The 18,807-nt window shown below is 36.5% G+C and overlaps 1 protein-coding gene across 3 annotated transcripts in view; it reads right to left on the bottom strand.

Annotated features, from left to right (window-relative positions):
- LOC120072970 (ABC transporter A family member 1) overlaps positions 1-18,807 on the bottom strand; it is an 87,793-nt gene that overhangs the window by 1,694 nt on the left and 67,292 nt on the right. For 2 of the 3 annotated variants that reach the window (XM_039025515.1, XM_039025517.1), the window contains 18 exons: positions 18,527-18,581; positions 18,347-18,418; positions 16,994-17,713; positions 16,667-16,845; positions 15,025-15,235; positions 13,947-14,030; positions 13,391-13,432; positions 13,209-13,305; positions 12,882-13,009; positions 12,686-12,790; positions 11,646-11,792; positions 10,118-10,396; positions 9,070-9,205; positions 2,435-2,514; positions 2,037-2,144; positions 1,427-1,577; positions 678-814; positions 145-586 (listed from right to left, as the gene is read on the bottom strand). In XM_039025515.1, coding sequence (XP_038881443.1) covers positions 145-586; positions 678-814; positions 1,427-1,577; positions 2,037-2,144; positions 2,435-2,514; positions 9,070-9,205; positions 10,118-10,396; positions 11,646-11,792; positions 12,686-12,790; positions 12,882-13,009; positions 13,209-13,305; positions 13,391-13,432; positions 13,947-14,030; positions 15,025-15,235; positions 16,667-16,845; positions 16,994-17,713; positions 18,347-18,418; positions 18,527-18,581 — 3,173 coding nt within the window. The remainder of the gene's footprint in view (positions 1-144; positions 587-677; positions 815-1,426; positions 1,578-2,036; positions 2,145-2,434; positions 2,515-9,069; positions 9,206-10,117; positions 10,397-11,645; positions 11,793-12,685; positions 12,791-12,881; positions 13,010-13,208; positions 13,306-13,390; positions 13,433-13,946; positions 14,031-15,024; positions 15,236-16,666; positions 16,846-16,993; positions 17,714-18,346; positions 18,419-18,526; positions 18,582-18,807) is intronic. The other variant, XM_039025516.1, reaches the window with a different exon arrangement.

Genomic DNA, 18,807 nt, shown 5'->3' on the forward strand with positions numbered 1-18,807 from the left:
AAATATTTGTATGAAAAAATCAATTCGACAGAGTGAATTTACGAGATGATGCAAAGTGTACTTACCATCTTTTATGAAATGATAAGGAAAAAAAGAAAAAAGAATTTCAAGGTGAATAAGAATACAAACAAGGATTTCACGTACCATCTCGAAACAATTGCTCTGTCAATTGTTCACCAAAAACTCCAGGAGCAGTAGACGGGGAGGATACAAGTGTTTTTATCCTTTCTTCATTTCCAAGCCAACGTCCAATTATGGTTAACATTTGCCTAGACAAGCTAATCTCTGTCACTGATTGGTTTTCTGGTGTGACGGGCTCAATAGCTCCGATACAAACTTCAATGTCATTCAATAAGCTTCTCGGGTGTGAAGGAAAATCAAAAAACCCCTCACGAATATGTTGACAAAAGTTATACAGGTCCTCTAAGTTGATTTCATGAGGTTTGACCTGTAGAAAGATGAACAAAATCAAACTATTGATGACATCCAAAAAATTAGTATGCCTGAATACCTCTAGCTCAAGATGATTTCCGAATCGTGTTTTCAAATGCTGGGGACTTCCTATGCAGCGTAGCCGTCCTCCAACCTTCAAATGATAATATGCAAAAGTTCATATAGGGTCCTAGGTTCAAACCAATACATAATTTTTAAACTAAAGGAAGAAAATCTCTTTCAACCATTATCCCAATACGAGTGCAAAGTGCTTGCGCTTCGTTCATGCTGTGTGTGGTGAGGATAACTGCCGTCTTTCCTCGTCTTGTAGATATTCGGGATATAACATCCCACATGAATCGTTTGGCGATGGGATCCATCCCTAGAAATGTCATCATAATAAAAAAAAATGATAGTAAAAAAATTGATTTGTGTTGTAGATATTATAAAGCACTATAAAAAATAATATGCTATGGAAAAAATGAAGTCTGATTCATATACCAAGAATGCATATGAAGAAATGAGAATCATTCTATTTCATTTTACTAAGGTTGTTATAACATGCTTAAAAGTATTGTTGTTCCAGGTGTCACGCGTGAGTTTTTTTTTTTTTTTTTTTTCTTTGGCTTGTATCAATGATTCAATGAAAATCTTGAAAGAGGATAAGTTGGATTACAATAATAGAAATTTCCCTATGTTTCCTGGCTTTCAATTGCAACAATGGCATCTTTCAAAATTTATTCAATTATTTTACTAATATTAATGGGACAACATTAGAATAATGAACACTATTAGAAGCGGAAATTAAAAACATAGGCTTAAATCTGATTTTGATTTTTGAACTTTCAAGTTTGTTCCATTTATATCCCGAAGTATTCAAAATATCTTGAGAAATCCTCAAACATCTAGATTTGTTCTATTTTAGTCTTTGAACTTTTAAAATATCTAATCATATTATAATTTTTTTTAGAGGAAAAAAAAAAAACACGAGTACCTGTGGATGGCTCATCAAGAATAACGACAGGAGGTTCTCCAATCATCGCAATTGCAACAGAGAGTTTACGTTTGTTTCCTCCACTGAGTGAATATGAGGGTTTATTGGCATGCTTCAGCAAGTCAAAGTCCACCAATTTATCCATAACGACCTACCCAGAAGGTTATACAATCCCAAATTTAGTGTTATGTATCCATATTTAGGAAAATTGGTAATCCAATTTTGATTCTTAAATGGAAACAATAAAGGAAAACAAGTAATCCTGTTATCAATTTATCAGTTAGTTTCTATCAACGGTAATTATTTAAATAAGTTGTAATCCTTAATGGTCTATTTTATTCTTATTTTTAATCTCTTTCCTTTTATGTATTGAGCCTTTCTCCTATATAAGAAAGCCACAAACTGTTACTTGGAATATAAAGATTTCATGCCATCAAAATTAAGAATCACCTTGATAAGGGACGTAATAGATTCACATCTTAAGAAATTCAAATTTAAATAATTGAATTCGACCCGAGTGAAGGACAAGCAAGTTGCACATGAAATCCTTGATACAAATGCGTCAACTATTTAGCAAAAACTACACTAAAAATTGAACTAAAATACGTACATCATCTATCTTCAACTCTGGAACACCTTTTATTCTTGCATAAAGTTCTAGGTGCTCCTTAGCGGTAAGGTACTCTAATAGAGCATCAAACTGTGGGCAATATCCAATCTGGTCACGGATAGAACAATGAAAGTTTCAGGTGTAATATACATGACTACTCCAAAAATAATTACGGTGTAATAACAAATAACAGATCAAAATTGTGAAAATATTTCTCACTTTTTCTCATTATTACATGGGTAAAAGCCCTAATTTCAATAGAATATAGACTTAATGAAATAAGGAAAATACTGACAAAAAAGGAAAGAATCCTACAAAATAATTACAGCATATAAAACCAAATAAAATAAAATATTTGCATAAATCAACAAAAATAATCAAACAAGTCTTTTACGTACATGGCAACGAGCAGCCTTAGGATCAGTTCTTATATCTTTTCCAAAAATGAAAGCAGTTCCCTCACTGGGAGATTCTTCTCCTGGAAAGCATAAAGGTTGTTAGTGATGTAGTTCGTTAAATTTAAACAATGAAGTTATATTTGATATTATAAGATTTTGGACCACAAATATTAATCACTATAGGGAGGGAAAACTACAATAACCACTTAAGAATGTGATAGTGTCTCAATTATGTATTTACTGTTTTGGCTCAAAAAAGCCTAGGAAGGTCAAGACCCCCATCCTGAATACAAGCTCAACAAGCTTAAACTCTCAAAATGAAAAGATACCCCCTCCCTGCTTCTACATTCCTATTTTTATAGCAATTTGTCATCTCTCTCCCTACTAACAGAATTCTCCCACTACTAACCGAATTTGTTATAGATTTGGTGGTCCCCTCTCTAACTAATTTGATTCTTTTCCATAGTTACATTTGTGCCCCTCTCCCTACTCTTCCTTTTGGCCTTTCTTTCATATCTCCTAAATATGGGAGGTCTATCATTACCCTCCCCCAAAGCACCACTTTGTCCTCAAGGTGAAAATCAGGGAATTGTTCAACTAATTGTGCTCCTCCTTCCCAAGTTGCATCTTCTACTGGCAGATCTTCCCACTGTATGAGTACTTCAAAATCATTTGGTGATGATATCGTTGAACCAATCTTCCTAATCCCCAAGACTGACAATGGTTTTGGATGTTTTCCAAAAGGTCCCACTATTGGTGAAGAGAATCGTGGTAGTATGGTTCCTTCAGCCTTCCTTAATTGTGAAACGTGTATTACTAGATGTATGGAGACATTGTGAGGTAGATCAAGCTTATATGCCACAGGTCCGACCTTTTGGATTATCTGAAAGGGTCCAATGTAGCGTGGTGCTAGTTTTGGGTGCTTGTGCACCAATAGTGATCCTTGGCGGTAAGGCTTGAGCTTGATGTAAACCCAATCCGATACTTCAAAGTTTACCTCTCTTCTTTTTGAATCTGCCAGGGCCTTCATTCTTTGTTGTGTTGCTTCTAGTGTTTTCTTGAACTGTTTGAGCATCTCGTCCCTGTTTTTAGGTGGACGTCAACTTCTCCTACTGTGGCATTCCCTTGTGTGTAAAGGATGAGTGTAGGTGTTGGTCTACCATACAATACCTCGTAAGGTGTACTTTTGATGGCTGTGTGGTAAGATGTGTTGTAATTATATTTAGCCCATGCCAACCATTTGTGCCATTGTGAAGGAGTCTCCATGGTAAAGCACCTGAGATAAGCCTCTAAGCCTCTAAGCCTCTGTTGACTACTTCTATTTGTCCATCCGTTTGTGGATGATAGGATGAGCTCCTCTTGAGTTGTGTTCCCATCAATTTAAACAATTCTTCCCAAAATAGGCTAGTGAACACTTTATCTCTGACAGAAATGATGCTTCTAGGCACTCCATGTAAACGCACAATTTCCTTCATGAACAAAGTGGCCACTGTTGCTGCTGTATAGGGGTGGCGAAGAGCAATGAAGTGTGCATATTTGGATAGCCCATCAACCACTACCAAGATTGAGTTGTATCCCTCGGATTTCAACAGTCCCTTTACAAAGTCCATGCTGATATCTTGCCAAGTGAGCTCGGGTATTGGCAGGTTGGAGTAGTCCAGTAGGAGCTAAGGCCAAATACTTGGCTTGTTGGCAGACAGAGCAATCCCCTACAAAAGCCCTTACCCTTGCCTTCATCCCTGTCCAGAAGAATTCCTTTTTTAACCGTTGGTACATTTTCACTACCCTATTGTGCCCCCCCAATTGGGTTGATGTGGAATTCTTGTAGGAGTAATGGAATTGTAGGTGATAGAAGCTCTCCCTGAAGTGTATATCCCTGGGAGTGTGGTTGCTCTGCTCGGATGTTATCCCTGATTGTTCTTAGTTCCTGATCTTACTCAACTTGACTCATAAATACCTCCTGATTGAGGGATGCAGCACACTGATCATGGTCAATTCCACGTGGTAGGTAGCTTAGACAATGCATCTGCTACCGAGTTTTCTCTTCCCTTCTTATACTCTATCTGGAACTCGTATCCTATTAATTTTGCTACCCATTTCTGGTATTCGCCTGCTATGATACGCTGTTCTAATAGGAACTTGAGACTTTTCTGATCTGTTCTTACAATAAATTTTCTTCCCAATAGATAGGGGCGCCACTTTTGTACAACCATGAACTATAGCAATTAGTTCTCTTTCGTAGGCAGCCTTTAGTCGATGTGTGGGTGGGAGGGCTTGCTGAAGTTGCCACCAGCCTTTCCCTTCTTGCATTAGGATTGCCTTAACTCCTACCCCGGAGGCATCTGTTTCAATTATGAATGTTTGATTGAAATCAGGGAGCTTGAGGGTGGGTAGTTGGGCCATGTGTTGCTTCAAAACCTCGAAGGCCTCCTGAGTGTCCTTGTTCCACTGTAACTTATCCTTCTTGAGTTGCTGTGTTAGAGGGAAAGCTAGCAAGCCATACTGAGGTACAAACTTGCGATAATAGCCCATTAATCCAAGGAACCCCCTGAGTTGCTTGACTGTTGTTGGTGTTGGCCATTGGAGCATAGCTTCCACCTTTGAAGGGTCTGCCGCTACTCCTTCTGATATGATATGCCCCAGATAATCTATTTTCTTTGCCCCAAAAGTACACTTCTTAAGATTGGCCATAAACTGGTTGTCCTCCAAAGCTTGTAACACCACGAATAGATGATGCACGTGATCACATAAAGAAGAGCTGTAGATTAAGATATCATCGAAGAACACTAACACAAATTTTCTTAAGTATGGATGCAAGAGATCATTCATTATCGATTTAAATGTGGATGGAGCATTTCTCAATCCGAATGGCATGACTAAAAACTCGTAGTGGCCTTCATGAGTGCAAAATGTGGTTTTGTGTATGTCTGAAGGAGCCACTCGGATTTGATGGTATCCTGACTTCAAATCAATCTTCGAGAATACCCGTGCACCAACCAATTCATCAAGGAGTTCCTCAACCATTGGAATAGGGAAGTTGTCTGGTACAGTGACTTGATTTAATGCCCTATAATCGACATAAAACCGCCAGCTACCGTCCTTTTCTTCACTAATAACACCGGGCTTGAGAAAGAACTTACACTAGGTTGAATGATCCCGGCAGTGAGCATCTTTTCAACCAGCTTCTCAATCTCGTCCTTCTAGAATTGTGGGTATCTATATGGCCTAACATTCACTAGCCCTGCCCCTAGCTTGAGTTCGATGTGGTGTTCATGATGTCGCATTGGTGGCAACCCTTCTACTGAACTGAAAACAGCTTGGTATCTTTCTAAAATCTCTTGTATTTCCAGTTGTAGCTCTACTATTGACTACGCTTCTCCATCTTTTTTAGAAGTCATGAGTGAGTTTAGCTCGAGAAGGATGCCTTGGCCCCCTCCTTTAACTAATTTCATCATGGACTTTAGTGAAATCTGTGCTTTCATCAGGCTACAGTCCCCTTGCAAGTGTATTCTCCAGTCGCCTACTTGAAATTCCATCTCGGACGTTCCCCAATCGCATTCGACTCGTCCTAAAGTCATCAGCCATTGCACTCCTAACACCACATCAGCACTACCCAGGGGCAAAGGAAAGAAGTCATTGATAATAGTTAAGTTTGGGAGGTTAAGAATTACCCCCTTGCAAATGCCCGTCGTCCTCACTGATATCCCTGTTCCCAGCATTATCCCATAACTCGTCGTCGGTGTCTGTGGCAATTTTAGGGCTGATACTAGTTCGTTATCGATGAAGTTGTGTGAGGCACCACTGTCAATGAGAACAATCACGTCCCTATCTCCTATAGCTCCTTTGACTTTAATCGTTCGAGGTGAATCGATCCCCGCGAGAGAGTTTAGGGATAGCTCTGCTGCTCCTTGTTCGTTATCTTCCACCACCATAGATTCTAAAGTAGTCGTCATGGGCATCTCCACATCCACTGGTTCGTCCTCTGTTTCCAGGATCTCATCTCCTTCCTCCTCATCGTCGTATAGCAAAATGCTTAGCTCCTTCTTTTTACATCGATGCCCTAGTGTATACTTCTCCTCACAACGATAGCAGAGTCCCTTGTCCCTTCGGATTTGCATCTCATTGTCGGATAGTCGCTTGAAAGCTCTGGCCATGAACGGTTTTCCGTTGACATCTTTTAAAGTAACAGAATTTGAAGACGTGCCTGATGTACGGGTCGGGTTGAGAGAGATCGTTCGGGCAGACGCATGCATGTTCTGATTTGAATTGGAGCCAGGTTGACCTGTGGTCAAGTTGGGTCCCGAGTTTGAAGACACGCTTGTTGATTTTGCCGGATTCGGGTTGCCCCATTTTTTTCTTCGAGCCTCCTCCGTATCTTCTATCATTCGGGTCATTCTCATCTTCTCTTTCAGCCTAATCAACTTGAACATCCTCATTTCGATTTGAATGTCTTCCTTCAGCCCACTAACGAACTTGCTTTCTAACGTCTCATCGGATAGGTCTTTCAACGGCCCTGAGAGTTGCTCGAATCGCCACCGGTATGCTCGCACACTGCCGTCCTACTTCAAGGTGAGAAACTGTGCCTTCCGGTCTTCCTCTTTGACTGTTAAGAATCGTAGCAGGAGTTGTTCTTTATATTTGGCCCATGTGTCCATCGGCGTCCTCTTTTCCTCCCATTGATGCCATTCCAAAGCCTCTCCTTCCAAACACAAGATCGCAGCCTCAATTTTGTCTTTCTCCGACAACCTGTTCACAACAAAATATCTTTCAACTCTATGAAACCATCGCATCGGATCCTCACCTAGTTCTCCTTTGAATATCGGTATTTCCAGCTCCCTCAGTCGCATATCGAACAAGGGCACCTCCCTTCTATCACTGCTTTCCTCTCTCGCCGGCTGCTTGCCCTTATCAGTCACGGTCCTTTCTGATGATCCCGATTCCATCTCCTTGGCTGTTTCTGATCTCTTCGACCAAACCTCCAGTGCCCGGATCATCTTCTGCTCCATCGACTCTCTCGATGCTTCAATTTCTGTCTCTTATACACATCTAGATGTGTATAAGAGACAGGTTATAGATTTGGTGGTCCCCTCTCTAACTAATTTGATTCTTTTCCATAGTTACATTTGTGCCCCTCTCCCTACTCTTCCTTTTGGCCTTTCTTTCATATCTCCTAAATATGGGAGATCTATCAAAATGCTGAAGATCTTTTTATAAGCAATTAACTAAAGTTAGATAATGTTTGGACTTATTGATCAATGGGAGCTTTGCCATAGTTTGATAAGTTCTTGCTTAATGCTAAAGTTATGTGTTATAATATATAATTAAATTAATATGTACAACCATCCTTTGTCGTAATTTTGTATATCCTAGATTAGGGTTTCACATTCACCTATATATATTTATCTTTTGTCTAATTAAATAATAAGAAATTCATTCTCCAAAAGTACAGATTACATGGTATCAGAGCATTATTCGTTTAGGGTTTAGAATATTCGTTTGACAGCTTTATTCTCACAAAGTTAGAGTTCGAGTTTGGATCATCAACTTCGAGTGGCCGTTTGTCGACACCGCCCACCTCAGGAGGAGCACATGGTTTCTTATTAGTTTCCTTGACATCAAAATATTGTAGGGTCATGCGGGTTGTCCGATGAGATTAGTCGAGGTACACGTAAGCTGGCCTGAACACTCACAAATATCACAAAAAAAAAAAAAAGTATAGTTGTCCTTTTTTGTATATCTTAGATTAGGGTTTCTCATTTACCTATATATATTTATCTTTTGTCTAATTAAATAATAAGAAATTCATTCTCCAAAAGGACAGAATACAATATGCACTTAGACAAGCGTTGAACTCAATAACAATCTTGATAAGCATGGTTTGCAGGAAGCTTCTTTATAAGCATGGAAGTTTCTGATCTTCCTTGGGTTTGGTTATTGTCTTTCAGATTTTCATGGTTAACGATTATGTTGACAGCACCTTTGCTGATGATTGTGTTAACAGTGCCAGAATGTTGACAGCATCTTATTTATTTTTGCTATTGTCTCAAGCTCAACTGGGGCTTCTGTTGCTACTGAAGTTATGGTAGGTTACTTCAAGTTTTGTTATGCCCAACTGTTGTTGGTATCAAAGGCAGGACTCAAATTCTGCTGTTTCGGTCATTGTTGTGAGACAAAAAACAGTGTGCCAAGTTTTTGCTCTCGTTAGATGGTTCTAACCAATGTGGGAGCTCAAATGAATGATGCAACTTGAGGCTTTAAAGACCGATTTTTTTTAGTTTTAAAGACTTAATTGCTGATTTTGTCCATGTATGTGATCAAGAGTTAGTTTAGGCGGGTTGGGTCAGTTTTCTCAGCTGTACGGCATTAAGTTTTAATTAAATTTGATTTCATTATTTAGGTGGATTGTAGTTTGTTTCAAGTTTTCAGCCTGTGATCCTGCATAAATCAATAAAAAATTCTATTTATTTATTTCGTTCTTTCTTTCTTTCCATTTTTCTTTAGATCTTAAAAAATTTGTCCAATATTTATCTAAATGAAAGTTTGGATACTCGTTGAAAATTATTAGATGTCTAAGAGCTCTTATCAAGATTGTTATTTGTTATTTTATGGAAAAAGAAAGGGAAGTGACGTTATACCAGTGAGCATAGATAGAGTTGTTGTCTTCCCAGCACCATTTGTGCCTAAAAACCCAAAGCATTCTCCCTCTTGAACTGAAAAAGTTAAAGAATCCACTGCAATTTTCTTATGGAGATAATTTTCTCCAGGATATACCTGAAAATGGTTAGAAAAAACAAAGAAATGAAAAGAGAAGTATAAGAATGTAAGTTGAACCTTAGATTCTTTTCATTATATCAATGAAAAGTTTGTTTCGTTCAGGAAGAAGAAAAAAAAAAAAAAAAAGGAGCTATGCTTCGAATAATCTCAAGTTCCCCAAATCAAACTACCCATCTCCCCTTAGTCTGGCTTGCTCTGAGCATTTTTGTGGTTCAACAACACTGTTTTTGTGGGAATTAATTTTTCTGCTCACGATGTTTTTTAGCTTGGTTTTGATATTATATTGTTGACTTTGAGCACTTAAAAGTCCGTTGCGAGACAAATATTTTCATAGTTCATAAACATTTCTATAATTTCATTTAGAGTGTTTTATTGGCTGAGACGAGACTAATTTCTTATTTAGTTTTCAAAAGGTATTAGTTGATTTGATGAAATTGAAAATTTTAAGTTAAAATTGCCAAATTAAGCCAAGTGTTGAGACAAATAAAATTTTCCCTAATAAAATCATTTAAAAGAGTACGTAAATTACCTGTCAATTTCTTTGAGATGTTGGGAGTAACACCAAGAAACACATTAATTTTGTTGAAGTTGAAGTATTGATATAAAAATAAATTTACTAGCTCGGTTTTGTGCAAATCTCTAAGCCGTTAGAGGAAGTAATAGTATAAAATTAAATTTTTCATAACCTAACAACTTAAAACTTCGGGTTCTATAGTGGTTTAACAAATTTTGCTGAGTAACAAAAGGTAATACAATTTAAGACTAACACATAATATTTAATCCCCCATAAACCAAATCAAGAAGAATATACAGCATTAAAGCTTTGTACAAAAAAGCAAGGATCAAGATGTAGAATATTCTAACAACAAAAATTCCATCATAATTAATTGAATATAAAAGTGAAAATACCTTCCGAAGATTACTCAAGTAGATAATGGCATTGTCGATAGAACCTGATAGGACCCTATTTCTTTCTGCTGCCACATCTACATCGAGATCAAGGTCGGGAATAATATACCCTGAAGAAGGCGCAAGAAGAGGTTCCAAGCTGGGGGATGAAGTTTCAGTTTTAAGATTTGTGAGATTGTTCCTCCAACGCTTCATCCACCATTCCTTGACTGCAATTGCAGTCAATTTTTGGAGAGGCAGCAGTTCAAGACCAAGAGTTAAGAGAAAGTAACACAGGGACTGTCAAGAGGGGGGGAACCCAAATAAGATCATATCTATTGCATACATGAGATATCGTTGTTCTAAATTGACGACGAGAAAACATTTAACACCACCATATTTGCTCAATTTTCACCACCATGACTCTTGTCAAAATGTGAATCAGCCAAAAGTAAATGCAATTGAATTATGAACCAAATCTAACTTCTTCATACTCAAATGACAATATTCCGGATGTAATATTCAGGGCATTTCTGCCACATTGTAATTTGCAACTACTTATTTGATAATTTATTGATAGTCATGGACTATCTTATCATTTTTCCATTCCTTGACACTCAAATGTTGTAGGGTGAGGTGGCTTATCCTATGAGATTAGATGAGTTGCGTGTAAACTAGCCCGAATATTTATGGACTATAAAGCACCGACACTTCTAAACTGGTGAAGTGTCAACGTCGGACATTGACACACTCCAATACATTCCATTATTTTATGATTATTTTTTTTGCTTTTTGACACGTTCGGACACACAAAGACACACCTAGGATGCCATGCAAAAATTTTTTTTTAAAATAATGAAACAAGACCCACAATCGGCAACTCATTTAAGGGCCATTAAGCCGATTAAAATTAACTGTTTAGCCCCAACTTTTTCAAAAATCTAGAATGCTTACACACTTCATCTTCAAGACTTAACCCTATAAAAAATTAAAAAACTCACTATGCTACCTGATTCTTCTTTCTAACATCGACAGCAGTGAATTCCACATCATGACCCACGACCGCCGACAACTTACGTGGGATCTCTTACTATTTTTTTCTTTTCTCATTTCTGTTCTTTTCCTTCCATTTTTATCTTTCCTTTTTCTTTTCCATTTGTCTTACTTTTTTTGTTAAATATTTGTGCACATATTTCACGATATGTCAAATTATGCACACATATATTTATTTTTGTAAAAATAAATAAATAAATAATGTGCCCCAACGTGTCGTGTCCTACTTTTTTTGTAAATTGACGTGTCATCATGTCGTTGTTGTGTCGTATTTGTGTCGCATGTTAGTGCCTGTGCTCCTTAGTTCACAAATATCAAAAAAGGAAAAAAAAATCTTTATCAGTTTTCCATCTTTATGGAAACATAGTTACCCTCAGTTTAGCCATTTGGAAAAACTTCCAAAAGTATCAAAATCATCTCTACTCCCCGAAAATTAATCGGAAGGGTAGTTCAATAAATTGTCACATAACCTTCTATTGAAGGGAGACATACAAACCTGTACACCGAGATAACAAATTGAGGCACCGGTAACATTCCAATTATAAACCCCATCACTTGTTTTATCTTTCATCCCCTGCCGAAGAAGAGCCAACGAGGCAAGTCCATCAGCAAAGCAAAACCCAGGTGATATTCTGAAGAAATTCTGCATGAATACATGAGAAAGTCAGAAGAAATTAATGCTAAGTCCATGCTTGCTGATGAGAGAACAAATATCCTGAGAACAGAGAACAAAGAACAGAGATAAGCAGATCTTCATCAAGATGTCCAGACTATCGGTAATATTGCCACAATTGCACACAGACGTGAAAATCAATGGTAATGTGATAAAAGTTCATAATTCTTAATGATAATGGCTCATAGATGTGCACAAAATACAGAGAAGAAAGTTACGGTGATGACATAGTTGGTCGATCGAACAGAGCAAGAGATAGTCTAAACTTTTCTTCGCTATCAGTGAGTCAAGACTATGAGGCAAGTCTATCTGTTTCATCTTTTCCCTGAAATTGTTCACATTTTCACCAAAGTAATACCAAGAACAAGCTTCAATGACTTCAGCCCTAAGGATGGCTTAAATTCTACGTATAATTCAGCTTGGGGAGCAAGTAAATTTGTATTAGTATTGTTGTGTTTAGATTAGATATAAGTATCTTTTTAACATTTTAATTTAATCTAATTATCAATTTTCAATAATAATTAATTGAGGTATGGGCAAGAAGGGCTCGACATTCACACACACACACATACATATGCCAACAATATTAATTTTTAGGGACTAAAATCACATTTTGAAAATTTAAGAATTTAAATTGAACATATTGAAGCCAAATTAAGATTTAACCATTTAAATAAATATGACAAATTACATATTAATTTTTTTAACAACTAATAACCTACTTTCATCACATTAATAATTTAAATATTTCTACCAGAACCAAAATACAATAGGAGATATGAAAAGATAACCAATCAGGGAGAATGTTCATTTTCTAGCCGATCATCTTGAATAAACAACACAAACGCATAAAGAGAACCAACCTTCAGAAAAGAATTTGTTTTTGCTGTTGTTTCAATAAGCCCCATAATGAATGAAATAACCATAAGAATAAGTCCAGTGAAAAAGTGAACCGACAGAACCACATTCTGCAAAGAAAATGAGACAGTATTTTGGTAAATAGTGATGATTCGTTCTATGTATTTTTAGGTACGGTTAAAAAGGTGATTTTTCTTCTACCTGAGCCACAGTATGGTCCCAAAAGAAAAATGTAAGGCAATATGTTGACGATGCAATGGCCAGTCCATATTCCAAAAATATAACAGCCGTTGCTAGAAATCTACCTTTACCAATGAATTGATCCATACCTGCATACATTTTTTTAAATTGAACAATGTGACAAGAATAAATACAAAATCCCAAAGCCCTCCATAAAACTTATCTGAATTCAGAGGTGCACAAAAGACTGCAATTTTTAGGAAAAAGGAAGTGGGTGAAAGAGATGGGAATAAAACTTACAATAATCAAACGTCCAGAAAAGGCATAATTAGAAGAGAATGGACGTACCAAAGATGTAAAAGAGTACTAGTGCTAAACCAGTAGGAACCAAGAAACTGACAACGTCCCATACGTAAGTCGATATCCAGTATGAAAGCACTGAAACCTGGTAACATTATGTTGTTTGAAGAAAATGTCAGGCTTATACATTTTAAACAATATGAAAAGAAGCAAATGAAGAGATGTCTTACCCCACTGATCATTTGTTGGTGTTTAGCTTTTGTTTCACGTTCCTGCATAAACTTAGATAATTTTATCATGTGGTATATTAAAATACTTCTAGTCTATTTGAAAAATATGTTAAATGTGTGTATATATGTATTGTATTTTGTCTTGTATTGAAATGAATTTTTCTACTACAATTTGAGATTCAGTCAAATACAAAATATCAAATCCTTTACAACGCTAATAAATAAGTTCACATGCATTTATATAGGTTTGAAAGGATCCAAAGGGTCTTCCATGACAAATCTCTTCAATGGGCTGATCGTTTTGAAGTGCCAGACTCACTGCATCTTCTTGGTGTTCTCTTTTTAAGCTTTATGTTAAAATTTCTATTCAATATATAAACTTAAATTGGGGGCTTTCATTCATTTTCTTGTATAATTTGCTTTCGTTTTGGTTTTCTTAGTTCTTGGCTTTTCTACTTTTTGGTTGCTAGTTCGTACCTTTGTATTTTGAGCATTAGTCTCCTTTCATTATATCATTATAAAAAATACTGTTTCCTTTTCTTAAAGGAAGTATTACCTTCACGAGAGAGACAGCAAATGATGCAGGAATAAAACAGAATGCTATATTAACTATGATAGCAGCAGCAAAAGCATCCAGATCCTACAAAATGATAACATTCTTCTAGGTTACCGTAAACAAACAGGGACACAAATAACTAAAAGGATTAATACAGCACATAATAATAAAGACTCCTCATACAGAATTTAATAGATACAATAAAATTTGCAAAAGACTGTTTAGTATTTCTAGAAGCTAGGACAAGTTAGTATGTGAGAAGGAAGCATGTAGCCTGTAGGAGCAATAAAGCAAGAGAGTAAATATATTTTCTTTATTTACCACACAACACATGACAAGTGGTTTTGGAACTTTAAATTGTTGATATAATTTTACTGTATGCAGATGAACAAAGCATGTAATCTCTTAAAAAATGTAATCTGTCATCATCTATAAACAAATTGAGATCTATAAATTCAAAACGAACAATGTTCAGAAGAGATCTGCAAGAAGGAAGTTAAGATTCTGTGGTCTAAGTTATTTTTAAGAAGAGCCTATTCCAAAAACCTCACGTGTATGAGCAATCAGGCAACAGGGTAGTTAATATCTTATCCCAATTTACCTAACATGTAACATATTTTCGGATGGCCACAAGTCAAATGAATCCCTGCTTGGCAAATAATTTCTCTGATGGATGATAATTCAGGTCTAGAACACGGGCCAGAAGAGCATATTCCATATAGAAGAGGAATAATTTTATGAAGAATGAGATGACTGATGAGAGAGATTAAGTCATTTTGTGACTCACCACCGTTCTATTATTTATATTGCTAAAAAGCATAGGACTTTCTATTAAGATTCTAAGAAGTACAAGGGAGGAATTGGGCAGAACGTCTCAACATAAGGCTAATTTTTTTTTTTTTTAATTCTTGCTAAGAAACTAATAAAGAACTTTCCATTATGAATCTGAAAACTACAGGAGAGGGATCCACAGGATCGAGGATTAGCACAACATACCTGTCATCCATACCTGAGTATTAACAAAGTTTATACACAGCAAATGTACCTACACTCATATTCAGAGAAAGAAATCACATACATGTCGTTGCAAACGCTGGCTTTTTGTCATGGGGAGAGGGTGATTTCGTGTTTGAATAGTCATATTCTGGTCACCAGTAGCCAGCCTTAGAACTGCGGCATTCACAATATTGATAAAGGTTGGAGCAGAATGCTGACAGGAACAATTGTGCAGTACAGTATATCCTATACTGCCATCACTATTCTGATCATCCATTACAATCGCTCCATACCTGAAAAGCACAAGAAGATTCATAAATGAAATGTGTAACAGAAGGGGCCAATTTTGAGGAACCATGTAAGACATTTATTTAAATATATCGTAGTAAAACCACAAAATTCATATTTATAATATACAAATATGAAATGTAGGGAATTCAAGGGCTGTCCTTGCAACTATTTTTATCTTTTTTTAAAAAAGGGAAGGAGACTTTTCATTGATATCATGAAAAGAGGCTTATATGTTTACAAGTTCATTTTGTTTTTAAGTTTAGGATCATTTCAGCCCTAAATTGCTATTATATGTGAAACTACAAGCCTCATAAAACATGTTCATGCCAAATATGATTGGGTCAAATTCAGCAGCCTCCCCACTATTCATAGACATGTTAGCTTCATAACCCCATGGTACAACATTATCAAGCTCAAGAAGGCCCTTTGAAAACTTCACAGCTATTTACAGGAACGGCTCTAAATCTTTCTTATCACATGACCTTAAGATCAAATATCCAAGACTGTTCAATCCAGCCATCGGGACAAGAAAAAACTTGCTATCAGCGAAAAGAAACAATGGCTCTAAATCTTTTCTTCTTTGTTAATGATATAGTTTTCCTTCTCAAAAAAAAAGGGGGGGGGGGGGGGGGGGGGGGTTCACAAGCAGGAAAAAGCGAAACAGTATAATATTTGCTCAAAACCTTGTAAGGTATTGGCCATTTATAATTTATGCAGATATTCAATTCTCCTCCTTTTCATTCAACTAGCTACTCTCGTAGGACAAGTCCTTGGTTAATCTCTATGCATTACTGGTTTGCTCAAGGACATTAGAAACCAAGAAAGAAGCACAATAAATAAAAGAATCACATTGGAACAAATATTACTGGGGCCAAAACAGAATAAGAAAATAGATAGAGCACGTGGCATTTTAAACAACATAAAAAAGGGGGAAGAAAAGGCAAAGCAAAGTTTGTTTTTTTTTTTTTTTTTCCAATAAAAAAAAGACATCTGTTCAAAACCAGATTAAGAAGAAACAGAACCTCAAAATTTTACAATGAACAAGTATATAACTTGACTCAACTACAAACGCACTAAACGCCATCAAGCTTACTTCAAATATTCTCTCCTCTACTGACTTCAAAAAAAAAAAAGGTTGAACAGTTGAAGTTATCATATTCGTCGAACCCACACCAAATCAAATTTTATTAGCTATGAAGTAACTTGAACTGATGTTCCTGAGGAAACTATTAGCGAAGAAACAATCTAAAAGTGCAGTATCCATCAAAACTTGATACACACAGGGAGTAATAGAGAACTAGAGAAGTTAACGAGTGTCAATCTCGAGTAAGAAGAAAGCCATTAATATAGGATCGCCACTATCAAGCTTAATCCAAAAGCTACATGAAAAATAATGCAGACTTCAAAAGACTTAAAAATATATGTCAGAACACCTTGATTGGTAAGATTCGTTGAAGCTAGACATCAGATATTCACTCATGGATAGTAGAATTGGTCCCAGAGTTTCCCCTGCTGCTTCTATTGCATTGGATAATGCTTTTTCAGCATCAGGGAACTTATAAGCACTAGGTTTATATTTTTGAATCCAACCGCCTTCAATATAATGTGCAACCTGTGCCACCAAATGCCAGAGAGAAGTATCAGTTTCACATGCAAAACCCATGAAATGAATCTTACCCCAGGAGTATCTAATGCTGTCACGTGAGATAATCTTATACACACAGCAAATAAAAGAACAGCTTAACATGATAACTGCTAACCTGCTTGGAAATATGCCAGTGCAGATCAAAAGGAATTGGACCACCACCACCACCACCAATTAATTCTGGATTAAATTCTGAAGTTGTCAAAGTCACTGACTGCTGGTCTGGATGTGGCTTGAGCTTAAGAAAGAGAAGACCAAAAAACAAGAATACAACAGGAATCAAAAGTTGGAATACAACTGTCCTGCGGTCTCTACGAGCAGTTATGGCCCTCTTAATAAATAATGCTTTTGAATGTTGCCAGAACTTTGATCTCCATAGTATATCACACCCGGGGACCCCTAAACTCAGAAAGTTAATAATACTGAAAGTTGTTGAAAATATCAAACCACATGCTCTTTTTACTACAAGAGCCAAGAACCCAGACTTTTCAGATTTCCCAAAATGCTGAGACTCAGAGACTTTGCTAGGCACTTGATGAACGGAAATATCTGAAACCACAGAACTCATAAGGAGAGAGCTTTTTTTCTGCTCACTGGGTGCAACGTCAAAATCACATCCAGCAACTCTTAGGAATACTTCCTCAAGAGTGGTAACAGATATACCATAACTATCAATTCCAAGATGGTCTTTTTCGTAACAAAGTTTATTCTCTGAAGAACAATCAATTGCGGAGTTAGAAACTGATCTGCGCATGTAACTTTCAATTTCCCTAAACATGCTCTCAAATGATGAAGCGGATGATATAGGAAGCTTAAAGGAGATCTCGGTCCCAACCTGAAAAGCATGGTAAACAATTATATATGATGGAAAATAAAAAAAAAATTAAAAAAAAAAGGTATAAAATGGGTCAAGGTTGATTTAAATGAAACTACAAACTTCAGAAAAAAGTCTCTGCGCATCGATTTTCCTTTTCACCTACTTTATCAGTGCATTCGACAAACTTTTAATCCAACATATTCTTTGTGGCCAAGGCATACTATCTAAAATAATACACCAATCCTTGAAGTAAAGCACCGTCTCTGGAAGCAGGGTTGTTGAAACCTCGTGCACATAAATATTTTTTTTTAGAAAAAAGGAGAGGGGAGAAGGCAAAAAACTTAAGAATTTCCAACTCAGTAAATAAGAATCATCAAAGCAGGTTGATAAGTTCACAGGAGACTGTCAAAACCTTATTTTCAACATTTTTCACAATTGTTCTTGGTGAACAAGGAAAACATTGAATAGTGTTTGCATATATCTTCATTCTTCAAACAAAAGCCAACCGGAAGGGATTTTGTAAACATTTGATCAATCAACAGTCACTATAGCTCATGTAAAAGATTTGATCAATCATAAACATTCTTAAAATGTTTTTCATACATCATTGCTGATCATTGGAAGCAATGGATAAGCAGGTGAATTGATTACCTCACTCACACATACTGCTGATGGAATGTGACGATAGATGATATCTGCAGCAACGGAGACAGTGGGTGCAGACTGAAAGGAGACATGATGACAAGGAATGAGAGCCAAAGGTTGCAAGTTACAGAAACCATCATTCAGTAAGTTCAGAAAGAGAAAACAGAAGTTGGAGGAAACCCTCACCTTCACTAAAGTAAGAGTATAACCGACTCCATACTGATGCTTTAAGAAAAGAGAACTGTCAAAAGAAATAAAAATAAAAATAAAAGAAAATAAGACGTGTAATATTTAAATGGTTGTCTAAAATTTGATAGGTCAATAAGAGATTCCATGACCTTTGTAATTTATAGTTGGACCCAATGTTCATATGAGAAGCACAACATTATGTTAAGAAAAAGCATAAGATAATTAAAGAGGAAGATTTGAAAATATGATACGACTTATTTCATATTTAACTCTGTTGC

The sequence above is a fragment of the Benincasa hispida genome, chromosome 3, assembly GCF_009727055.1.
Source record: "Benincasa hispida cultivar B227 chromosome 3, ASM972705v1, whole genome shotgun sequence".
In the NCBI taxonomy this organism is placed as follows: domain Eukaryota; kingdom Viridiplantae; phylum Streptophyta; class Magnoliopsida; order Cucurbitales; family Cucurbitaceae; genus Benincasa; species Benincasa hispida.